Below are 20,900 nucleotides of genomic sequence, written 5' to 3'. Positions count from 1 at the left end.
TGCTGTCTTTGAGGCTTGGTACATTCTAAGGTTTTTTCCTGACACCATAATCTTGGCAAATCAGTGTTCTGGAGCCACAAAGCCCCCCAAATTGCTCTTTCTCTGCTCCAAAGCTCCTGAAATCACTGTCATGGCCCCAAAGCTGCTGAAATAGGGGTTTCTAAGCCATCAAGTTCCCATAATCAGTGTTGTAGAGCCCTGAGCTCCCTATACTCAAGCCTTGTTTGCCATCAGACCGTGGGGTTCACTCCCAGTCTCCTCCCAGAGCATTCCTGGTGCCCCTGGGAGCTCCCAGCACCAGGCAGGAGATCTCAGCTGTGCCTTTCCCCACCCTGATCGAGGAGCCACTTCCTGACTAGAGCATTTTCACTTTCAGTTTCCCAGGGATTTACGGGAAATCGGTGTAAAACCAAGAAATAGTGCTAGGGAGGAGCCGTGGGGTGGGGTGGGAGCAGGCAGGGTGAGATAGAACCGGGATAAGTGCAGCAAGGAAAACCCTGAGGAGCCCCGCGGTGCTTCCAGCCCCACAGCAGAGCTGCTTCTGCCCAGCCTTGTCCCAGGTGAGCACCAAACCCTCCCACCCGTGTTTTCCCCCGGGTTGCTACTTGTGCTCCTGAAATTAACATTTCTGAGCCCAAAAGCTCCCTAAATCGCTGGTTTGGGGCTCCAAATCTCCCTAAATGGGGGCTACTGAGCCCCAAAACTGCTTAAATTGGTTTTTTGGAGCCCAGAAGCTGACTGAATAGCTCCTTCTGATCCAAAAATATCCCTAAGTCACTTCTCCTGACCCCCAAACCTCCCGACATGATTTTTTCTCAGCCTCAAACTCCCCAGATCAGGGTTTCTTAGGCCTGTGAGTCCCTAAATCAATGTTTTATAACCCCAGTTCTCCCTAAGTCAGTGTTTCTGAACCCAAATGCTGTTTCAGGTCCCAAAAACTCCCTAGGTGGGTTTCTGAGCCCCAGTGCTCCCGAAACATCTCTAATCTCAGCCGTGAAGTTCCCTAAATGGCTGTTTTTGAGGCTAAAAGCTCCTTGAAATGGTGTTGCTGAGCCCCAAAGAATCCTATATTGTGGCTTTGGAGCCCAAAGTCTGTGGATATTAATATTTCTGAGCCCCAAAGCTTGTTAAATGGGTGTTTCTGAGCCCTGAAGCTCCTCAAGTTTCTCTTTCTGACTCCCAAAGCTCCCAGCATTGCTTTTTCTGAGCACTGCAGTTCCTTAAGAGCCCAAGAGCTCCCTAAATTGGAATTTTGAGCTGGAAAGCTGCCTAGGGGAGACTTTCTGAGTCCAAGAGCTCCCCAGATCAGTGGGTCTGAGCCAAATGCTCCCTGAATTGGTGTTTCTCAACACCAAACATGCCATAACTTTGGGCTATTTCAGAGCCCAAAGTCTCTCTAAAAATGAGTGTTTGGGACCCCAGAGCTCCCTAAATCACTGATTCTGAGCCTAGAAGCTCCTAAACTTGCAGTTTCTTAGCCCAAAAGCTCCTGAATGGGAGTTTCTGAGTGCCTAAGAACCTGAAATTGCTGGGTTTGAGCTCAGAAGCTCCCTACATCATTTTTTTCTGAGCCAAAAACATCCCTAAATGGTTTGGGAGGCTGTGCCTGAGCACTGGTGGAACACAGTGGGAAGGGAGGATGAGGATGGGAGGTGTGAAGAGCAGCTTGGATGCCTGGAGATCCTCAACAGGATGGGCAAAGGTTAATTTGCCTTGTGTGAGTGAGCAGTGGAGGGGTCAGAAAGGGGGACACTGTCTTGGCAGTTTAGGAACACCTTGATCACTGGGGAGAGTTGGCAGAAGAGCTCTGGGAGCAACCTGGAGAGATCTCCAACCAGTGAGCAGATTCCTGTGGGGAATGGGGACTGCTCTGGGGAATGGGGACTGCCCTGGGGAATGGGGACTGCCCTGGGGAATGGGGACTGCCCTGGCATTCATGGCCAGGCAGAGCAACAGGGATCCAAGGGTGTGGGGGATCTTGGCATGATGGCTTAGCAGAGCTGCCTGCAGGTGAATAGGGGGGATGCTCACAGGGACCTGGTCCTGGCCCACAGGGAAGAACTGGTCAGGGATGTTCTCATCAGTGCAGCCTGGGCTGTCACAGCCAGGAAAGAGTGGTGTCCCAGGCACCAGAGGGCAGGGAGAAAGGCCAGCAGCAGAGCACAGAGCTGGGGCTGCAGAGGAGAAGACCATGGTGAACTCGGGTGCTGAAGCAGGTGGTGGCAGGGGCAGCAGCTCCGAAGGGTGAAGGAGCTCAGGCAATCTGAGAGGCCCTACAGGGCAGCCTCTTCCAAGGGCAGGAATGACCTCTCCAAGGAGCCATGGACAAAGCACTCATCTCCTGAGGCTCCTGGCTGAGCTGACCGAGCTCCAGGTGAAAAGGCAGCACAGGGAGGTGGAACACCTGAGCCAGCAGCACAGAAAGCCAACAGCAGCCTGGGCTGTGTGAGCAGGAGCACAGCCAGGGGAAGGGTTTAACCCTCTGCCCAGCACATCTACACCACACCTGCCCAGCGACAGGGCAGCTGTGGCAGTCAGGAACCACTGCACTGCTGGGACACTAAGGTGGGAATCCTCCAGCTGTCCTTCAGGTGCTGCTGGGATTTCCCTAAGGATATCAGTGTCTGCAACAACAAAACCAACAACAAAAGTGTGATTCTGCCCCAAGAGAAATACCTTCAGCAGAGCAATCTGCACCTGCAATCTCCCCTCTGGGCAATGCCAATGGAATCCCTACTTGCAATACACAGCAGTGACTCCCCCTCCTCACCAGACTTCAAGGGCAGTGACTGTCCCCCTGCTCTGGGCACTGCTGAGACCCCTCGAGTGCTGTGTCCAGTTCTGCCAGAGAGAATTGAATGAGAAAAGGGCACTGCTCCCTGGACCATCCTGGGGCCTTCACTGGGCTTTGCTGAGGCTTGAAGGAGCCCTGCTGCCCTCCAGAGCCCCCAGGGCATTCAGTATCTTTGCCTCATCAAGGCTGCAGAGGGTGGGGGAGCAGTCAAGAGGGGTTTGAGACCACAAAGTTAATATTTCATAGGATTCCCGTTTCAAAGTCCATTGTCCATTCCCACTCACAGGCTGTTGATCTCTGGCCAACAGAGGCATCACTGACAATGCAGAAGACAGAGTTTCTTCTTTTTCTTTCTGTCTGTACTTTTTTTTTCTCCTCTCTTTCCTCCCCACTTTCATTTTATTTTTTCTTCTCCTCCTCTCTCCTTTCTTTCCCTCTTAATTTTCTTTTTTCCCTCAAAGCTTCAGCCTTGTCTCAGGATTGCAGATCAGGCCCTGCATAAAATAATTTTCCTGTCCGGAGCAGTAGGCAGGGTTCCTTCTAAATATGAGAGGGAGACAAAGAGAGGCAGAGAGAATAATCTTTCTCTGACTGTGGAAAGTGGGGTACCCATTCCTGGAAGCACAAACACCTTCCCATGAGTGATCTGAGCTAAATGTCTGTGTTCATCAGCTGTCAATAGCAGAGGCACATTCAGGACAGCTCCATGTGCACATCTTCTATTCATTGTTACTGTTTAAGAATCCATCACTCTATTGCTCTGCTTTCAGGAGAAAGAACCTCAAATATTGAGTGGTTTATGCCATTTATATTCTTTCCATCCTTTCTGACCACAAAAGAATAGGAAAAGGTAGTTGAAAGAAACAGAGCAGAGTTCAATCCCGGGGAAGCATCCCTGGCATTTCCTGTCTGGTGCCTTGGGTTAGACCTGTGGGACAGCCATGGGCCCTGGGGCTGTGACTTCAGATGGTCCCTGCTGGCATTTCTCTGTTTACAGTCTTCAGTGGAGCTCTTTTCCTCACCCAGGTCTAGAGATCCCTGGAACACCAGGAGAGCTTTCTTGACATGCAGCAGCTTCTGGCAAGGGGTTCTTTAATTTAATCCAGGTCCTCCTCCTTCTCTGGAACGTGGCCCTTGGCAAAGAAAACAAAAAGTCACAAGGAGCAGACAGCACAGGGAAATGGAGTGTGAGAAAGAGAGGGAGAGCAGAGCAGGGCGGTGAGCTGTGCCCTGAGCAGAGCTTTCCTCGTTCCTGGTCAGTCTGTTTCTGCCTTCACCTGGTCAGTGCTGCTCTGGTGGATCTGGTCAGAAGGGACAGGTGGCTTTGTTGGCAGGGCCAGCGAGGCCATGCTTTCTGCTGCCAGCTCTGCAGAGCAGGGTGTTAAGGAAACTTCCCAGTCTGACCATTCCCAAGGCTCTCAGGCCATCACACTCTACCACCAGAGATGTTCAGTGCTGGGACCAGAGCCCCTTGGCAGCAGCAACTCCACAGACCCAGCAGGCCCTGCTGGACTCCCTGCAGCCACCACTCCCACACTCAGCCCCTGTGTCCTCCCCAATTCCAGCCCAGGTTTCCCACAGCAGAGTCTCAGATGTCTCATTCCATGAAGCCATTTATTCCTGGTGCAGTGACACAAAAACAGCCTGAGCTGATGCCTCCAGGAGGGACCCTAACAGAGGAAGCCCTTGGTTTTATCCCATCAGACTTTAAATGCCTAAAGTTCAAGTCTGGCTCTTCTTCTCGAGCCCTGGGCTCCTGCTGGGTCACTCAGTGTCCCTTCCCTGGCTGTGTCACCACTTTTTTGTGCTTCCTTGGCAGTTCATGGGCTCTTGTCTTGGCCAGAACTCGACCTGCAGCTGCCCCCAGCCACCTGCACCAGGTGTGTTCACAACCAGGAGCAGTGAGGTGGTTTCAGTTTGGTCTTTGTTACTCACCTTGCTGCTCTCTTGGGAATTGCCAAGAAAGCAAAGCAATTGTCCCCATTTTGCGTCTGGTTTGGCCACAATGGCAGCTGGTGAGGGATGTCCCAGGCTTTGTGAGATCTTCAGTTGTGTTTTTTCCTTCCTGTCCAGTTGAGGAGGGGGAGTGAGAGAGCAGCTTGGTGGGCATGTGGCAGCCAGCCAAGGTCACCACTGTCCTTTCTCCATAGATTTCTTCATAGCTGGTCAGGATAGCTCCAGGATTTGAGTCTGAAGGAATGGACAATGGTCCCTTTCCTCTGTGGAAAATTGTGGCTGGGGTTGAACATGTGGTTCTGCACTCTGCAAAAGCAGAAGGTCCTAATGGTGACCAAGGAAGATGATGTGTGTGGCTGTGAGAATTCTCAGAGCTCCAGGGCAGCCAAGAAGGGTTAGGGACCAGCTGGGAGTATAACACAACATCTTATCAACTGCATTACCTTCTCTAGTCCTGTGCCCATCACAGAGATTTTGCCCCTCTTTTCCCTTGCATTGCAGAGTGAACCTTGAGAAAAAGACACAGGAGACAAGAAACAAGGACATGGCTCGATTTCTTGGTAAGAGCTGTATTTCTTCTGTTTAGACAGTGATGGAAGGGAAAATAAGTTAAGTTAAAAATTTGAGTAGATCAGAGGTTTGAATTGTATAAGGGATATGTGTGTCCCAAAAAAGTTCTTCAATGCATTCTTGAAATCCTTTGGGAAATATTGCAGCAAAATTTCCTCTTTTTAATTTTTCTTTTTCTTCTCATGTGAATCTAATGGCCACAAAAAAAAGAGTTCATGGCAGCATGTCCAGGGAGGCCAATTTCAGTCCATAAGTAAGTGTGGACTCATGGATGCCATTGCTCTTGTCTGGGGCCATCCTTGGGAACCCTTGGGATGTGAGGTGTTATCCCTGAGGGAAGCAAGGCCAGTGGAGGTGTTTCCCCTGAGCACATTACCTGCAGAACCCTTCCAGAGCACACAGGAGGCCTGGCCTTCGGGGTGGGATGAATTGATGAATTTGGTCAGAGGGGTGACCTCTGACAAGAGACACATCCTGCTCTAGCAGGGGGTGTTGCTGAGCAAGCTTTGAGGAGCCAGGCTGAAATGAATGTGCTGAGGGACAGTGAAGGGACCTGGGAGGTCTCTCTCCACTCGTGGAGGGTGAAGGAGGAGAGTCTCACCTCTCGTGGGTTCTGTGCTCTGGTGGGACTGTGCTGAGGCACCTGTGTGGTGCCTGAGTGCTGTGGCAGCCAAGGCAGCTTCCTGGCCCAGGAGAGCCTCAGTGGCCCTGAGGGTCAGAGACCCCCAGCACTGCTGTGGGGCTCCTGGTTCACAGGACCTCATGGCTCCTGGGCCAGCTGTGGGATGTGTTCTGCCCCAGAACCTGCTCAGTGCAGTCCTGGAATTCCTTGGGGAAAATTCCTTTTTAAATGTTCTCTTTTTCTTTTTTATTTTATTTTCATATGATCCCGATGTCCAGCAATGCTGATTGGTTATGAGCTGGCTAAGGCAGGCGTACACAAGGCATTTACAGAAGCAAGTAAGTGTGCTGGATCTTGTCTGGGGCCATCCGTGGGAACCCTTGGGATGTGAGGTGTTATCCCTGAGAGAAGGGAGGCCAGTGGAGGTGTCTCCCCTGAGCATGTTACCTGCAGAACCCTTCCAGAGCACACAGGAGGCCTGGCCTTCGGGGTGGGATGGTTTTGGTCGGAAGGATGACCTTCTTTGGCAAGAGACACATCCTACTCTAGCAGGGGGTGTTCCTTGCAATTGGTAAGGATTTTGAAGACATAGCACATCCCTTCTGGGATTTCCTTTCCTTTCTTTGAGCACTAAAGGAGGAATCTCATGCTGGGCTTTCCTCCAGGGGCAGAAGGCAGAAGCCTTTCTGTGCAGGTGAGTGCCAGTCCTTGCCCACACTCCCTGGAAACAAAACCTTGCCAAGTGAGAAGGAGATCCCGAGGCTGATTGTGCATGAGGGCTCAGTGCAGTCAGGTCAAACAATCCCACCTGGCCATAAATCCCCACTTCCAAAGCCTCCAGGCAGTTCTTTGTTTATTTCCCATCCCATGCAGGTGCCCAAGGCCCCAGGGTGCAAAGCTGCCCCAGCACACACCAGGACAGCCTGGATCTGCTGGATCCCATCCTCCCTGGGTTCTAAGGCCAGCTCTTCTCCTGCTCCTGCTCTTTCCAGCTGGGATGCTGGCAGGGGTGTGCTGTGCCCTCAAGGGACACTTGGGATTCAGCATGGCCTGGGCTCTCTCCTGGCCAGGCCTTTGGGCAGTGAGGAGGCCATGGGGTTCCTTCAGGTGTTCCTCACCAGCAGTTCAGGAGCTCCAAGCTCATGTCTGAAGGGCTCTCAATGGTGCTGAGAGGCCTTTCAACAGGCAAAAGATGTAAGAGCACAAGTCTCCATGTCAGGAGGAAAACTGGGGTGACAGAAAGGAGGCCAAGGCTCCTTCCTAGAGCAAACTCCTGTTGGAAAAGGATTTGAAAGCCAGGAAAAAGGCAAGTGTTGCCCACAGGTGCATCAGCATGTGAATTCTGCATCCCTGTTTTTCAGGGATGAGTGAATTCTTTTCCAAGGCTGCTTGAATTAGAAAAGGTTCTCTAAAGAAGAAGAGGTCTGGAGCACACAAATTGGTAAACAGGCAGGACAGGAGGGAACTGAGTCTGAGCTTCTCAATTCCTCTCTGCATAAAGAAATAAGGCAAAAAAGAGAATCCCTTTCCAGATTGCACCTTGAGCATAAAGTTTAATTCCTCTGAAGTATTTCTGCCAACAGAGGAAGATAAAAACCAACCTGTAGCAAGATGTAAGAAGAGATCCTCAAGTAGAGACTTTAAAGCAGAGGATTTGAGCATCCTCAGAGAGGATGGGTGGTCTCCCCCTCAAGGGTGCAATGTCACTTTCCCACTGATGCCAGTCTTCTTCTACAGGAAGGAGACAGAGAGAGAAGACCACAAAGACCCTGGAATACCAGATGAACAATGCCCACCAGGAGCTCCAGAACAAAATGGAAGCTCTGCATGAAGATTTCATAAAATTACAGAAGTCCTCACAGAGTGAGGTTCAGCTTTTCAGAGCAGACCCAGAGAAGGAACAAGGTGAGCAAGCAGATTTTCATGTCTCTGATGGCAAAAGCTGCTCTAATGGCCAACCGCCGTGTGAGATCATCCTGCTGAGCTCCTCAGAGGGGATGGGGAGGGACAGTCCTTCCATGGGGAACAGCTTTTGTGATCCGTGGCACTGAAACACCTCCATGCTGAAATGTTCTCTGCAAAGTCCCTCTTCTGTCCCTCACCTTTGTAGAGAGTGTGTACTGGGAGTCCTCTCATTTTCTGATCCTGGTTAAGGTTCTCCCCTTGAAGTCCTGTCCCCATCTCTCTCCCTTTCCCCACTGCCCTTCTCCTGCTCCCCCACTGCTGTGCCATGTTGGGGCACATGTGAGATCAGCCTTGTTTCCCTGCTGATGATCAGGAGGGAGAGGAGCTTCCCTGAGCAGAGCATGGAGGTGTCTGTGGGCTCAGAGCCTGTGGAGAGCAGCTCTGCCTGCAGGAGCTGGTGCTGGCAAGGGGAAGCATCAGCTGGGGCACAGACTGCAGTGTGGGCCTGGCTGGCCCCAGATGGTGCCCCTGGGCCTGGCTCAGGCAGGACACAAAGGGAGCTGGGAACAGCCTCTGGCACCCAGGGCAGGGAAAGCTGAGGAACATTTGCCTTCCCTGACCGTGGGTCCTGTTCTTGCTCCAGCTGCTGCCAGCAAAGCCATGGCAGGGAGCAGCCCAGAGCCGTCCAGGGAAACCCCTGGAATTCCTGCTGCCTCAAGCCACTGTGGGCTTTGAATTAAGCCTGTGGCCTGCTTTTCAAAGCTGAAGCCCTGTTTATAGAGCTACAGAAAACACAAATGAGAGGTTGAAAAGGGATGAAAATTTGCACTGAAATTCTTGTCCCCTCCCTGCTAAAAGTCAGAGGGCAAAAGGAAAACAATTTCCAGGTTGTGCCTTCTTGGCCAAATGGAATTCCTGTGAGGTGAGGATTTCTAAGGGGGAATGAGGAAGAGGAAAAACACCAACAGGAGATCCCTGAGAAGACACCCTCTGTGAGGGACGTTAAATCAGAGCCTTTGGGCATCTTTGTGTCAGATAGCTGGTCATCCCTCAAGGAGGAAACACCAGTGACCCAGTGACATTGTTCTTTCTTCACAGGAAAGGAAGAGGAGGAAATTGCAAGAGCCCTGGAAATCAGGTTGAAGAAGAATCTCCGGCAGCTCTCTCAAAAAATTCAAACTCTGGAAGATGAGGTACAGGAATGGCCAGAGACCACAAAGGATGAACTTCAGTGCCTCAGAGCTGACCTGGAGAGGAACCAAGGTTAGCAAGGTCATTGCCAAGCAGACTTCCATGTCTCTGAAGGCAAAAGCTGCTCTACAGCACAGCTACCCTGTGAGCTCATCCTGCTCAGCTCCTCAGAGGGGATGGGGAGGGACAGTCCTTCCATGGGGAACAGCTTTTGTGATCCATGCCACTGAAACACCTCCATGCTGAAATGTTCTCTGCAAAGTCCCTCTTCTGTTCCTCAGCTTTGTAGAGAGTGTGTACTGGGAGTTCTCTCATTTCCTGATCCTGGTTAAGGTTCTCCCCTTGAAGTCCTGTCCCCATCTCTCTCTCTTTCCCCACTGCTCTTCTCCTGCTCCCCCACTGCTGGTGCCATGTTGGGGCACATGTGAGATCAGCCTTGTTTCCCTGCTGATGATCAATGAGAAGAGGAGCTTCCCTGAGCAGAGCCTGGAGAGGTTGAAAAGGGATGAAAATTTGCTCTAACTTTCTTGTCCCATCCCCCCTCAAGGAGAATACATCAGTGACCCAGTGACATTGTTCTTTCTTTACAGGAATGAAAGAGGAGGAAATTGCAAGAGCCCTGGAATTCAGGTTAAAGAAGAACTTCCAAAAGCTCTTCCGAAGAATTAAAACTCTGGAAGATGATGTACAGGAATGGCCAGAGAACACAAAGCATGAGCTTCAGCTTCTCAGAGCAGAGCTGGAGAATAAACTCGGTGAGCAGGTCCATTGCTAAGCAGACTTTCATGCCTCTGAAGGCAAAAGCTGCTCTACAGCCCAACCATCCTGCTCAGTTCCTCAGAGGGGATGGGGAGGGACAGTCCTTCCATGGGCAGAGGCCCAGAGAAGCTGAATTTAGGTATGGGATGCACCACCATAATCCATCCTGCAACTAAAGTCAGCTTTTCTGGGCCGCTCAGATTTTGTGATCTGTGACACAGAAACTCCTCCATGCTGAAGTGTTCTCTGCAGGTGCTCAAGGCCCCTCTTTGCTCTCTTGTCTTTGAAGAGAGTGTGTAGGTATGACCTATATGTGGTAAAAGTGTCCAAGTCCTCCTTCCCACTCACCTTCCTCATGACAGAGTGTTGTCTCCAGTGGCCCAGGGATGCTGTCTGGGGAGATGGAGGGAGATGATCCCTGCTCTCCATTCTGCCCCCCAGGCCTTTGCCAAGCCCTCAGGAATGCCCACAGGGCCTGTGCTCTTTCCCCAGCCTCCTGCAGTCAGTCCATCCAAACCAATTCAAAGAACCTGGTGAGGAGTAAGCCCAGCACCAGTCCAGGCTCAGGGCTGAGCTGCTGGGAATTAGCTCTGCAGAGAAGGACCTGGGGGTTTTGGTGGCCAAAGAGTTGTCCAAGAGTCAGCAATGTGTCTTTGTGGCCAGGAAGGCCAAAGGCTGCCTGGGCTGCCTTAGGAAGAGCTTTGCCAACAGGCCAGGGGAGGAGCAGCCCTGGTGGGGCACGTCTGGAGCTCTGTGTCCCATGCTGGGTTCCTCAGTACAAGAGAAACCTGGAGCTCTTGGTTCAGCTGAGGAGTACAAAGATGATCAGGGGCCTGGAGCATCTCTCTAGTGAGGAGAGGCTGAGGGAGCTGCGCCTGTTTGGTCTGGAGGAGAGAAGGCCAGGAGGGCACCTCATAAATGTGCAGAAGTGTTTGAAGGGTGGGTGTCAGGAGGATGGAGCTGGGCTCTTCTTGGTGGTGCTGAGTCATGGGATGAGAGGCAATGGGCAGAAACAGAAACAAAGGAATTTCCTCCTAAATATGAGGAAGAACTTCCTCACTGTGAGGGTGACTCAGCACTGGAATAAGCTCCTAGAGAGGTTGTGGAGACTCCTTCTTTGGAGATATTCAAAAGCCAACTAGACACAAATCTTCCTCATGGTCTCTAGGAGACCCTGCTTGAGCATGGAGGTTGGATGAGAAAACCTCAAGTGGTGTCTCCCATTCTTACACATTTGGTGATTTGTGAGGGTAGGAAGGGCTTTTTAATCCTCTCTCCTCTCAAAAGACAGGACCCTGAAGGTTCTTCCCCCAGAGGGAGCTGGGGCACTGAAGAGGCTCCCCATGGAATGGTCACAGCCCCAAGGCTGCTGGAGCTCCACTAGTGTTTGGACACTGCTCTCAGGCACAGGCTGGGATTGTTGGGGTGTCCTGGGTAGGGCTAGGAGCTGGAGTTGATGATCCCTGTGGCTCCCTTTCAACTGAGGATATTCCATGAATCTGTTATTCTTTCTGGAACCCATGTGCTGATGAACGTTGGGAGGTGGACACTCCAGGGAGAGAAGGACCACAGGAGTGTGAGAGCTCCAGAGGAAGAGAGTAAGGGAATCTTGGGCTCAGGCCTTGGGCAAGGCCTGGTCCCCTTCCACTGGCTCAGGAGTGCCCAATCTGTCCTGGTGTGGCTTCTGTCCTGCCAAGAGCAGCTTGCCATGAACAGGGTCCCTTTCCTGGACAAAGCAGCTCAGGACCTGGATCATTCATACCCCACTGTGCTCTGGGGTTGGGTCCTCTTTGGCAGCGAAAGGAGATCAGAGACTTCTTGGTCTTTTCTAAAGCAGAAAGGCCCAGTGTCATTACTGGGACAAGGTCTCCCCTCAGGGCAGGCAAGGTCACTGTCCCAGTGATGCTTGTCTTTCCTCACAGTGGAGCTTGCCAAGTGTCCCCACAGGTAACTGGTGCAGGAAAGTGGCCTTTCTTCCCTGGGAGCCCCTTCTCTGTGGAAACCCTTCTCCTTTTCAGTACATGGTCTGGCCATTCCCCTGGTCTGTCTTCCCAGAGGGAAGCTGAGCTCATCTCATGGCAGCTTTCAGTCCTCCTTGCACCTCAGAGGGAGCAAGTTGGAGCCATGTGCCCCACGCCTGGGAAGCAAAAACACAACACAGCCTAATTTACTGTTTTCTTTTGAAGACATGAGAGCAGAACCAGTTAAAAGAATGGAGTGGGAAGCAGGGGTGTGTGAGGGTGGTCTCAGAGCAGGTAATTGGTGAACTCTGGATCCCCCTCCAGTGGGAATTAGGGGATACATCTTGAGAAGAATCAAAACCCGGGAATTACTGTTGATGGTGAGCAGATTCTAAGGCATTCTAAAAATATTCCAGTGGGGAAGTTTCAGTTGGCACCAGAAAATATTTAAGCAGAAGCTGCGTTGTGGTGGGGAAGGTGCATCCCTAGAGCAGCTGGGACCAGTGAAGAGCCTGCAGCTACAGCCCCTCCCACCGTGTGGCAAACCAGAGAGGTCTCCTGCAGGGAAATTCAACTCCCTTGTTCCCTATACCTTCTGCCCTACCACCAGCATGGCATCTTTCTTCTCTTCAAGAGTTCCTGCCTAGATTTCAGGTCTTGTTGGCGTTCTTGCTGCTGAACAACCCAGCACCCCAGTGCCCCAGGCTTTGTTCCCTTTGGAGGATGGCCCAGGGCTTGTGGAGGTGTTTCCCCACTTTGAGAAGCAGCATGTCACTCCATGAGAACATCATCCTTTTTGCCAGAGGCTTGGGCAGTGTCTGAGCACATGGGGGCCCAGCAAGTCTTGGAAAATCTGTTTATTGCCTGCTTTTCCCTTTTTCCCAGAGAGATTTTAGAAATACAGCTGTACAGAGGTCAGCAGAGGGAAGACGATGAAGGCAAGTCCTCAGAGCCTGAGTGCAGCTCTGGAAAACACATCTCACCCCCTCAGAGAGCTGTTTGGAGAACACACTCAGGGCAGGCAGGTTTGATGACATTTTTCACTGCCGTGTGCTGCCCAAGGCCCTGCCTGTGCTTGTCAGGAGCTCTCTCAGCTGTGGGGAGCAGGGACAGACAGCTTGCACTGCCACTGCAGCCCTGGCTCCCACTCCTGCTTTGGCCTCTTGGGCCTTTCAGGAAAAGTGTCTGGAGCTCATCTTGCTCCCCTGGGAGGAGCAGCTCCTTCTCCTTTCAATGTGAGCTCCGTTCAGATCTCTGGGGCATCAGGACACCCTTACAACACAGACAACGGGTTAATTCTGGGCCAGGGATGAAGCACAGCCTGCAATGATGGTAGATGTCAAATGACAGAGACCAGGGAAATCTGTGTTAGCAGACACACTGGTTGCGATTATGCTAGGGAATCGAGAGAAATAAATTGAATTTCTGGTCAAAAAAGGTGCTTCACATTCCGTGTTAAATCAGGAACTAACTCAAGTGGATAAATATTTTGTAAAAGTAATAGGAGCCACTGGCCTACAAAAGAAAGGATAATTTTGCAGCCAATTAAATATCAAATAAAAAAACCTGGGTACATAAATTTTTATATATGCTGTAATCCCCAAAATCAGCATTGCGGTGAGACTTGTTAAAACAATTAGGAGCTGAAATAACTTTTAGGCAAGGAAAAAAAATTAAAATAAAGAAGATCAGTTATTCAAAATACTAAGCTTGGCATTGATGCAACCTGAAGTGAGAGGTAAAATGCCTCAAGAAGTCCCGGATCAAGTATATCCAGGAGTGTGGGCAGCAAGGATGCCAGGTCAAGCTAAAGTGCAACTCCAGTAGAAATAAGATTGAAGCCAAGAGCCAACCCTGTTAGACTCCGACAATATCAATTGAAAGCAGAGGCCCACAAAAAGATGAAAGAAATAATTAATACCTCTCTGAAATTTGGATTACTCATAGAATGTGAATCAGAATATAATACTGCCATTCTGCCAGTAAAAACCTGATAGTAAGAGCTATAGATTAATGCAAGATTTAAGAGCAATAAACAAAATTTTGGAGGATTTTTGCCCAGTGGTAGCAAAGTTCTACACCCTGTTAACCAACTTAAAGGATAATCAGGTGTGGTTTATGGTACTGGATTTAAAAGATGCCTTTTTCTGTTTGGCTTTAGTTAAAGATAGTCAAAAGCCATTTGCTTTTGAATGGGAAAATCCAGATACAGGGTGAAAGACCCAGCTAACCTGGTCAGTGTTACCCCAAGGTTTCAAGAACAGCTCTACCATAAGCTCAACAAGTGGGACCTTACAAGAGAGCTGTTGCTTACTTCTCTAAGCAATGGGATGAGGTACGCACGGGCTGGCCTGGGTGCTTGCGAGATATTGCAGCCATTGTTCTTAACATTCAAGGGGTCTGCAAATCCACTATGGGCCAGAAAATGACTTTCACAGAGTCTCTGTGGTGTTAGAGAAGAAAGGAAGTCACTGGATTTCCCCTTCTTGATTCCTGAAGTATCGAGCGATACTGGCAGAACAAGAGGATGTTAATATCATAACCACTAATATTGTAAACCCAGCTGTTAATATTGTAATCACTAATATTGTAAACCCAGCTGTTAATATCATAATCACTAATATAATACCATAAACACTAATATAATATCATAATCACTAATATTGTAAACCCAGCATCTTTCCTCAGAGGAGAGAGTTTGGAACCTGTAGCCTATGGCTGTTTGGAAACAGTTTACTCCAGCAGACCTGAGCTGAAGGAGGAACCTCTGGAGGATGCTGAGGACTCCTGGTTCACAGATGGAAGCAGCTTTGAAAACTCAGGGACTTGTAAGGTAGGATATGCAGTGACCACTGCCCACAAGGTAATCGAGGTAAAACCTTTACCTGCAGGGATATCTGCACAGAAAGCAGAGAGAATTTTCTTGACACGAGCCCTGGAATTGGCAAAAGGGAAGAAGATTATTATATGGACTGACTCCAACTATGCATTTGGGGCAGTGGATGATCACAGTGATGTCTGGAGGAAAAGAGGATTGCATGCAGCTCAAGGTAAGCAAATTAAACATGTGAAAAAATTTTGCATCTGTTGGAAGCTGTAGATTTACAGGAACAGGTGACAATCATGCACTGTGGAGGTCACCAAAAGGGTAGCACTGAACAGGAATTAGGAAACATTGGCAGACCATGAGGCCAAATGGGCAGCAGAAGGGGCTCAGACTGAGGCACTAGCTTTGATACCAGATGATAAACCCATGGGTCCAGAAACACAATACCAGCACTCAAAAGAGCATATGAAACTGGTGAAGGACTTAGAAGCAAAGGAACCAAGCAGGGAACTGTGTTTGTGTCACCTGACAATCTGGTTCTCATACCCTCAAACATAAGGTGGAAGGTAATCCTAGAGGAGCATAACAAAACTCACTGGGGAGCAGATGCTTTGTAAGCAGGTTTGACTAAATTGATAACAGGCCATAACCTGTATACCATTACCAAACAGGTCATTCAGCAGCGTGGAATTTGCCAGAAAAGTAATCCAAACACTACAAATAGGACACAAATTGAGACAAGTGGAAAAGGAAATATAACAGGCCAGCAGTGGCAAAGTGACTTTCCTGAACTCCCAAGAAAACGGGTTGCAGGTACCTATTGGTACTGACAGACACTTTCTCTGGTTGGCAGGAAGCTTTGCCATGCAGAACAAATGAACCTAGAGAAGTTACTAAAGTACTTTTACATGAAATTATACCTCAGTTTGGGGTGCCAGCTATGATATCTTGTGACAGTGGTGCACATTTCTGTGCACAAGTAGTTCAACAAGTCAGTAAGGCACTAGGGATAAACCAGCAATTACATACCCCTTATTATGCACAGGACAGTGGACAAGTGGAGAAAATGAACCATTTAATCAAACAGCAATTTGCAAAGATCTGTCAAGAAACAAATTTGCATTAGAATCAGGCACTTCCACTTGCCCTACTCAGAATTAGTGTCAAAGCACAGTCTAAGGAATGCCTGAGCCCATTTGAAATGTTACATGAGAGGCCTTATCAGACTCAATACAGGGGAGAAGACATCAGCCAAATGGGAGAAGGATACTTGAGACAGTATATAACAACTCGGGGAAAACAACTGAACAAAACTAATAAGAGGGTTTTTGAAACCAGGATTAGAGGTTTGGATCAAGCAATTCATTACTTTAAACCTGGAGACTGGGTGTTTGTTAAGACTTTTCCAGATCAACGTCTGGAAGAGAAGTGGAATGGACCATACCAGGAGCTTCTGATGACCCTCATGGCAATCAAGATCAAAGAACAACCTGCCTGGATTCACTGTTCATGAGGGAAGAAGGCACCCAAAGGAACATGGACATCAGAGCCAGTAGGACCATTGACATTCAGGTTCTCCTGATGGTGACCCTTGGGGTTCTGATAAGTTTCATAATTCTGACTCGACTCTTTGCCTTTCACTGGCCATAGTCCCACACTCACATCAGACAATCCAGTAAGGCCAGGGAAAATCTCTCCAATTTAAATTTGGCAACTGTGGTTATGCACAGGAATGAAACATACTCGAAACACGATTGGAAGAAGAAAAATGAGATTGGTATTCTAACTGAATAATTGGGGAAGAAGTACAGATAGGGTGTAGAGGAATCAATACATCTGCCCATGGAAAATTATCTCCTCTAACTCAAATCACTGTAAGGGATTTTATAGAACAAAACAAAGGGAAAATAATTGGTTGATCTGTTCGTGCATCTGATCAATGCTAGCATAATTTTACCTTAGATAAACCCATTTCTGTTGTATGTCTGTGGTGGTTTTGCTTAGCCCAGAACATCAGCAAGGTATCTTTAACATCTAAAGGAAATTTAAACCCTTCAGAAGCTGTTGTGGTCGGCCTGAAGAAGTGTCTGAGGGGTGGGGAGAGGCACAATGACGGCTCTTGTGTGTCCTGTATGAAAGTTCTGGAAGTTTTTCACCAAGTCCAGCAGAGCCAATCTCTGATAATAAACTATGTTTGTCTATGGAAGAACTAAAGGCTCCTACTTAACTGTCCACTCCTATATTAACCGAGTTTGTTATGATAAATCGACATTAGAAACTTGTAGAGTGTCAGGACAAACCTATTGGGTTGCGCGAAATTTGGGCAAATGGGGGATGAGATTAGGATTAAGCTGTCCAAGGGGGGAATCATGGATTTGTTTTACTAAAACTGTATATTGGGACCTCTCAGATGGAGGTAGGGTACAAGACACGGTAAAAGAAGAATTAATAAAAAATGTTACCCGACATTAGAAAATCCCTAGAGTAAAACCCAACCCCCACCCAGATTTATATTCAGGAATAAAGAAACAATTAGAAATGGAAATAGAAATACCCAGATTAGGGAAAAACCTGTTTGTAGATTTGGGAGAAAGGATAAGCAAAGAACTAAACATAACCAACTGTCGGGTTTGTGGCAGGGCCTTGATGACAGAGGAATGGCCATGGAAAGGCATTGAACTTCTTAAATTGAACCGGACAAATATAAGAGGGGAAATCCGACCTGAAGGGTGGATTTTAAGCTCCTCAGTGATAGGTGAAGAATGCCTCTGGTGAACTGGGAAAAATTTTCTTAATGGAATAGGAAGTACCCTTTGTAAAAGATATAAAGTTAGTAATGGGACTTTTACATGGTGGGTCCCAGAAGAACCAACACTGTATTGGGCCCAGAGAAAAATAAAGAGAAAAAGTTGTAACTATAGCAATGAAAACAATTTTTTTCAATGTAAAAATAGAGGCAAGAATCCCTATTCTGGAATCCCAGAAATACCCAAATTTTGGGAGAATATAAGTCAACAGGATAATGATTATTAGAAAGCACCAGATGGCTTATTTTGGATATGTGGGAAGAGAGCATACCCAAAACTCCCCCCTCGGTGGAGAGGGAGTTGTACTCTGGGGATCATACAATCAGGATTTTTCCTTTTACCAGGGCAGGATGGGGATGAATTATGAGTACCAGTTTATGAAGACTTAAAAAATAATAAAAGGGAATTGATCAGAAAATTTCAAGAATGGGGAGAGGATGAATGGCCTCCTGAATGCATACTGGAAGCATATGGGCCAACTACCTGGGCACAAGATGGGAGTTGGGGTTACCAAACCCCAGTTTATATGTTAAATCACATTACAAGACTCCAAACAGTTGTAGAAATAATAACTAACAAAACTGCCCTGTCACTGAAAATAATACCAAACCAACAAAGACAAACAAAAGCTGCAGTGTATCAAAATAAGTTGACTTTAGGCTATTTATTAGCTGAAGAAGAAAGTGTGTGAAAAATTTAATACATCTCGTTGTTGTTGATGCTGTGCTGTATATAGCCAAGGGTATCAGAATAATAGCCCATGTACCGATCCAAAAATGGGAATCGATGCTAAAAACTAACTGGTGGGACAACCTATTGGGAATAGAATGTTGGAAAAAGCTAGGCTTCTTCCTCTTATTTGCAACAGCTGGTTTGTTATTTCTTCCTTGTTTGATTCCCTGTTTTATTTGACTAATTACTAGCATAGTCCAAGGCATGCAAGTAGTAACCACAACTGTGGACTCACAGTTGGCTACATCTAGAATGGCACAAAAGATAATGGTGTTAAAGAAACTAAATACTATGGAAGACTCCTTTGAAGAGGCAAAATTGATTTATGAAAAAAATGAGCGAGTTATAAAATTAGAAAACAAGAATTTTCACTCAAACCAATGATTTATAAAAAAATAAGAGGAAGGATTGTGATACATTTTCTAGTATTGGCTTTTCATAAATATCAAAATGGATGCTACGTGTATAATGTTAATTCTTACAGAAGTAGCTTTGTTAATAGCTAAATACTTTTATTTTTCTTTGCAACTAACCTAGGTATAGTGGTGAAATAGCTAATATAGTTGGTTTAGAATACCTTATAGTTAACCTACAATAATTAAACCACCTGCTTAGCTGGATAACATCCAAAAAGCAGGCGTGACAAGGATCCCTGACACTGACAATTCTATCAATGACTGTCACCTGCTGGAACCATGGAACAGAGGTGAGATAGATGATTCTCCAAAAGGACCATGCATGCTCCAAAGAGGCTGGCCAGTGGAGGGACCATGCTAAAAGGTTCTGGGTACATGTAAACTAGTTTGAAGAAATGTTTGAAAATGCATATTTGTGTATAAATATGTATTTGGATAATGCAATAGTTAACTATGTAAAGCCTGGGCCCTGTAATCACAGTGTGCTTTTGGCTAAGGGCCAACCACCCGTGCTGTTATTTTTGCTTTATTGTCTTTGTTCCCTATTGTCCTTCATTAAACTTTTAAAATCCTAACAGGAGAGTGAAACTTCGTTTTTCACACTCATGGAACCAAGGGTCCATGGTGACACTGTGGGGCTCCATGGAACCAAATATCCATTGTGACAGAGAGAGACCTTATGGGCTCCATTGTCCATGTGACAATGAGGATCCAGGGAGACCATGGTCTTGCTTGTTGGTTGTGCAAAACTTTTGTATTCCTCATGGAATCCTGAAGCCCATTGTTACCCATCTGGGCTTCATGGAACCAAGGAGACCATTGTGACTCTTTGGAACTAAGGAAACCAATGATGAGTAAGGAACCTCATGGAACAAATGTCCATTGTGACACAGCAAGGCCTTGTGGAACGAAGAATTCCAAAGGTCTAAAACATTTCTTGCAGGGTTCTGCCTTGAGGAAGAAGAACCTCCTGGTGGCAGCTTGGGGTGGCACACACTTGAGGAATGTGTTTTCAATGGGGAAACTTAGGAGTCTTATATTGCTTTAAAAAAAAAAATGGGGGAAAACCTCTCTTTGCCTGAGTGCAGGCAGATCTCCAAGCAAAGCAGGTCCCAGGTGAGTGAGGAGAGACAGGATGGAGTTGGGCAATGTGGAGCAAGGTTGTCCACACTGGGTCAGACCTCAAGGCACAGCTTCTCTGACCAGTCCAGACCTCCTGAGGAGAGACCCTGGATCAATATCAATCACAGAATACTGCAATCATCTCTTCTCTAAAGAGAATAGTAATATAGTACATCCTTTAAAATAGGAATGCATATTTCTTAGTCACTCTCTGAAATATTTCTCCAAAACCGTGGTAGGAAACCTTCCTAATGAACTCCACCAGACCAGAGGGAAATCAAGGCAGAGCCATGGTTTGTCAGGACTTGCTTGATCCTAATGAGCCCTGTGGTGCATTTGGTGCTAAGCCCTTGAACCTCAGGGCAAACCTGAGAGGAGATTGCACAAACCTTTCCAGGAGTCAAAGTCAGAAGAAAAACCGAAATTGCCTTGATGCATTAATGGTTCTCACTGAGGTCCATCCCCAACACAAGGGGGAATCCTCATAGACTCCATGGAGGAGAGAATTGGAAGCCATGATTGCACAAACCTCCCAGATATTCAGTGTGAAGAGGAGAAAGGAAAATACCTTAGAAAAAATTAAGTACTGGAGGCATTAATGAGCCCCACTGAGTGTCATTACTAACAAGGGCTCTCAAGGGACTAATTAAAGCAGATAATTGAAGGCCAGGATTACACAAACCTCTCAGAGACTCAATGTCAAAAAGAAGGTCTTTAATAAACCCTGAGTACCTTGAAGCATTAATGAGCCCCACTGAGTGTTGTTACTGACAGAGAATCTCAAGGGACTCGTTAGAGCAGATAATTGGAGGCCAGGATTGCACAAAGCTCTCATAGAGTCCCAGGCAAAAGTAAAACCCAAAGTCCTTTGACAAACCTGCAGTCCCTGGGAGCATGAAGGAGCCCCCAGGGCCATTCCTGACCAAGGCTCCCCAGGGACTCCTTCCAGCAGATCCCTGAGGCCACTGGGATGTGGGGGGTGTGGGGGGTGCTAAAGGAAGGACAAGGGGGTGACAGAGCCCAGCCTTGCTGGGGCTGTGCCAGGAGCCCCAGTGCCTCAGGACAAGGTGTCTCCTCACAGCCCTTGGTGGCACAGACATTGCTGCATCCAGGGAACCAAGCCTTGGCTTCTCTTTGTCCCACCCTGTCATCTCTGCCTCCAATTTCCTGCTCTAACTGGAACCTGGGGACACTTTCTCAGTCATGTCCCTCACTGGGATCCATTAAAACTTCAAGAA

At 47.9% G+C, this 20,900-nt stretch overlaps 1 protein-coding gene across 3 annotated transcripts; it reads left to right on the top strand.

Moving 5' to 3' along the window:
• The first annotated feature begins 394 nt into the window (after nucleotides 1-394).
• LOC146421922 (uncharacterized) lies at nucleotides 395-17,819 on the top strand. Of its 3 annotated transcripts, XM_085046810.1 has the most exons (8): nucleotides 397-560; nucleotides 5,252-5,310; nucleotides 6,221-6,280; nucleotides 7,680-7,847; nucleotides 8,946-9,110; nucleotides 9,629-9,793; nucleotides 14,650-14,808; nucleotides 15,985-17,819. In XM_085046810.1, the coding sequence occupies exons 2-8, from the start codon at nucleotides 5,295-5,297 to the stop codon at nucleotides 16,233-16,235; spliced, it is 984 nt and encodes a 327-aa protein (XP_084902936.1). In that variant the 5' UTR covers nucleotides 397-560; nucleotides 5,252-5,294; the 3' UTR covers nucleotides 16,236-17,819. The 3 variants fall into 3 exon arrangements, with proteins under 3 accessions (XP_084902938.1, XP_084902936.1, XP_084902937.1); XM_085046812.1 differs by lacking the exon at nucleotides 14,650-14,808 and having other exon boundaries at nucleotides 395-560; XM_085046811.1 differs by lacking the exons at nucleotides 5,252-5,310; nucleotides 6,221-6,280 and having other exon boundaries at nucleotides 400-560.
• The last annotated feature ends 3,081 nt before the right edge of the window (nucleotides 17,820-20,900 follow it).

The sequence above is a fragment of the Lichenostomus cassidix genome, unplaced genomic scaffold (genome assembly GCF_008360975.1).
Source record: "Lichenostomus cassidix isolate B80296 unplaced genomic scaffold, HeHo_3.0 HiC_scaffold_46, whole genome shotgun sequence".
Taxonomy (NCBI): domain Eukaryota; kingdom Metazoa; phylum Chordata; class Aves; order Passeriformes; family Meliphagidae; genus Lichenostomus; species Lichenostomus cassidix.
The sequence above is the reverse complement of the archived record's forward strand: the minus strand, read 5'-3'. Positions and strand labels throughout refer to the sequence as shown.

Excerpts from the sequence above, each read along its gene's own strand:
- LOC146421922 (XM_085046810.1), top strand. Across the intron at positions 6,281-7,679 it reads CAAGGCATTTACAGAAGCAA|GAAGGAGACAGAGAGAGAAG; the intron begins GTAAGTGTGCTG and ends CTTCTTCTACAG. Across the intron at positions 9,794-14,649 it reads AGAGCTGGAGAATAAACTCG|GGATATCTGCACAGAAAGCA; the intron begins GTGAGCAGGTCC and ends CTTTACCTGCAG.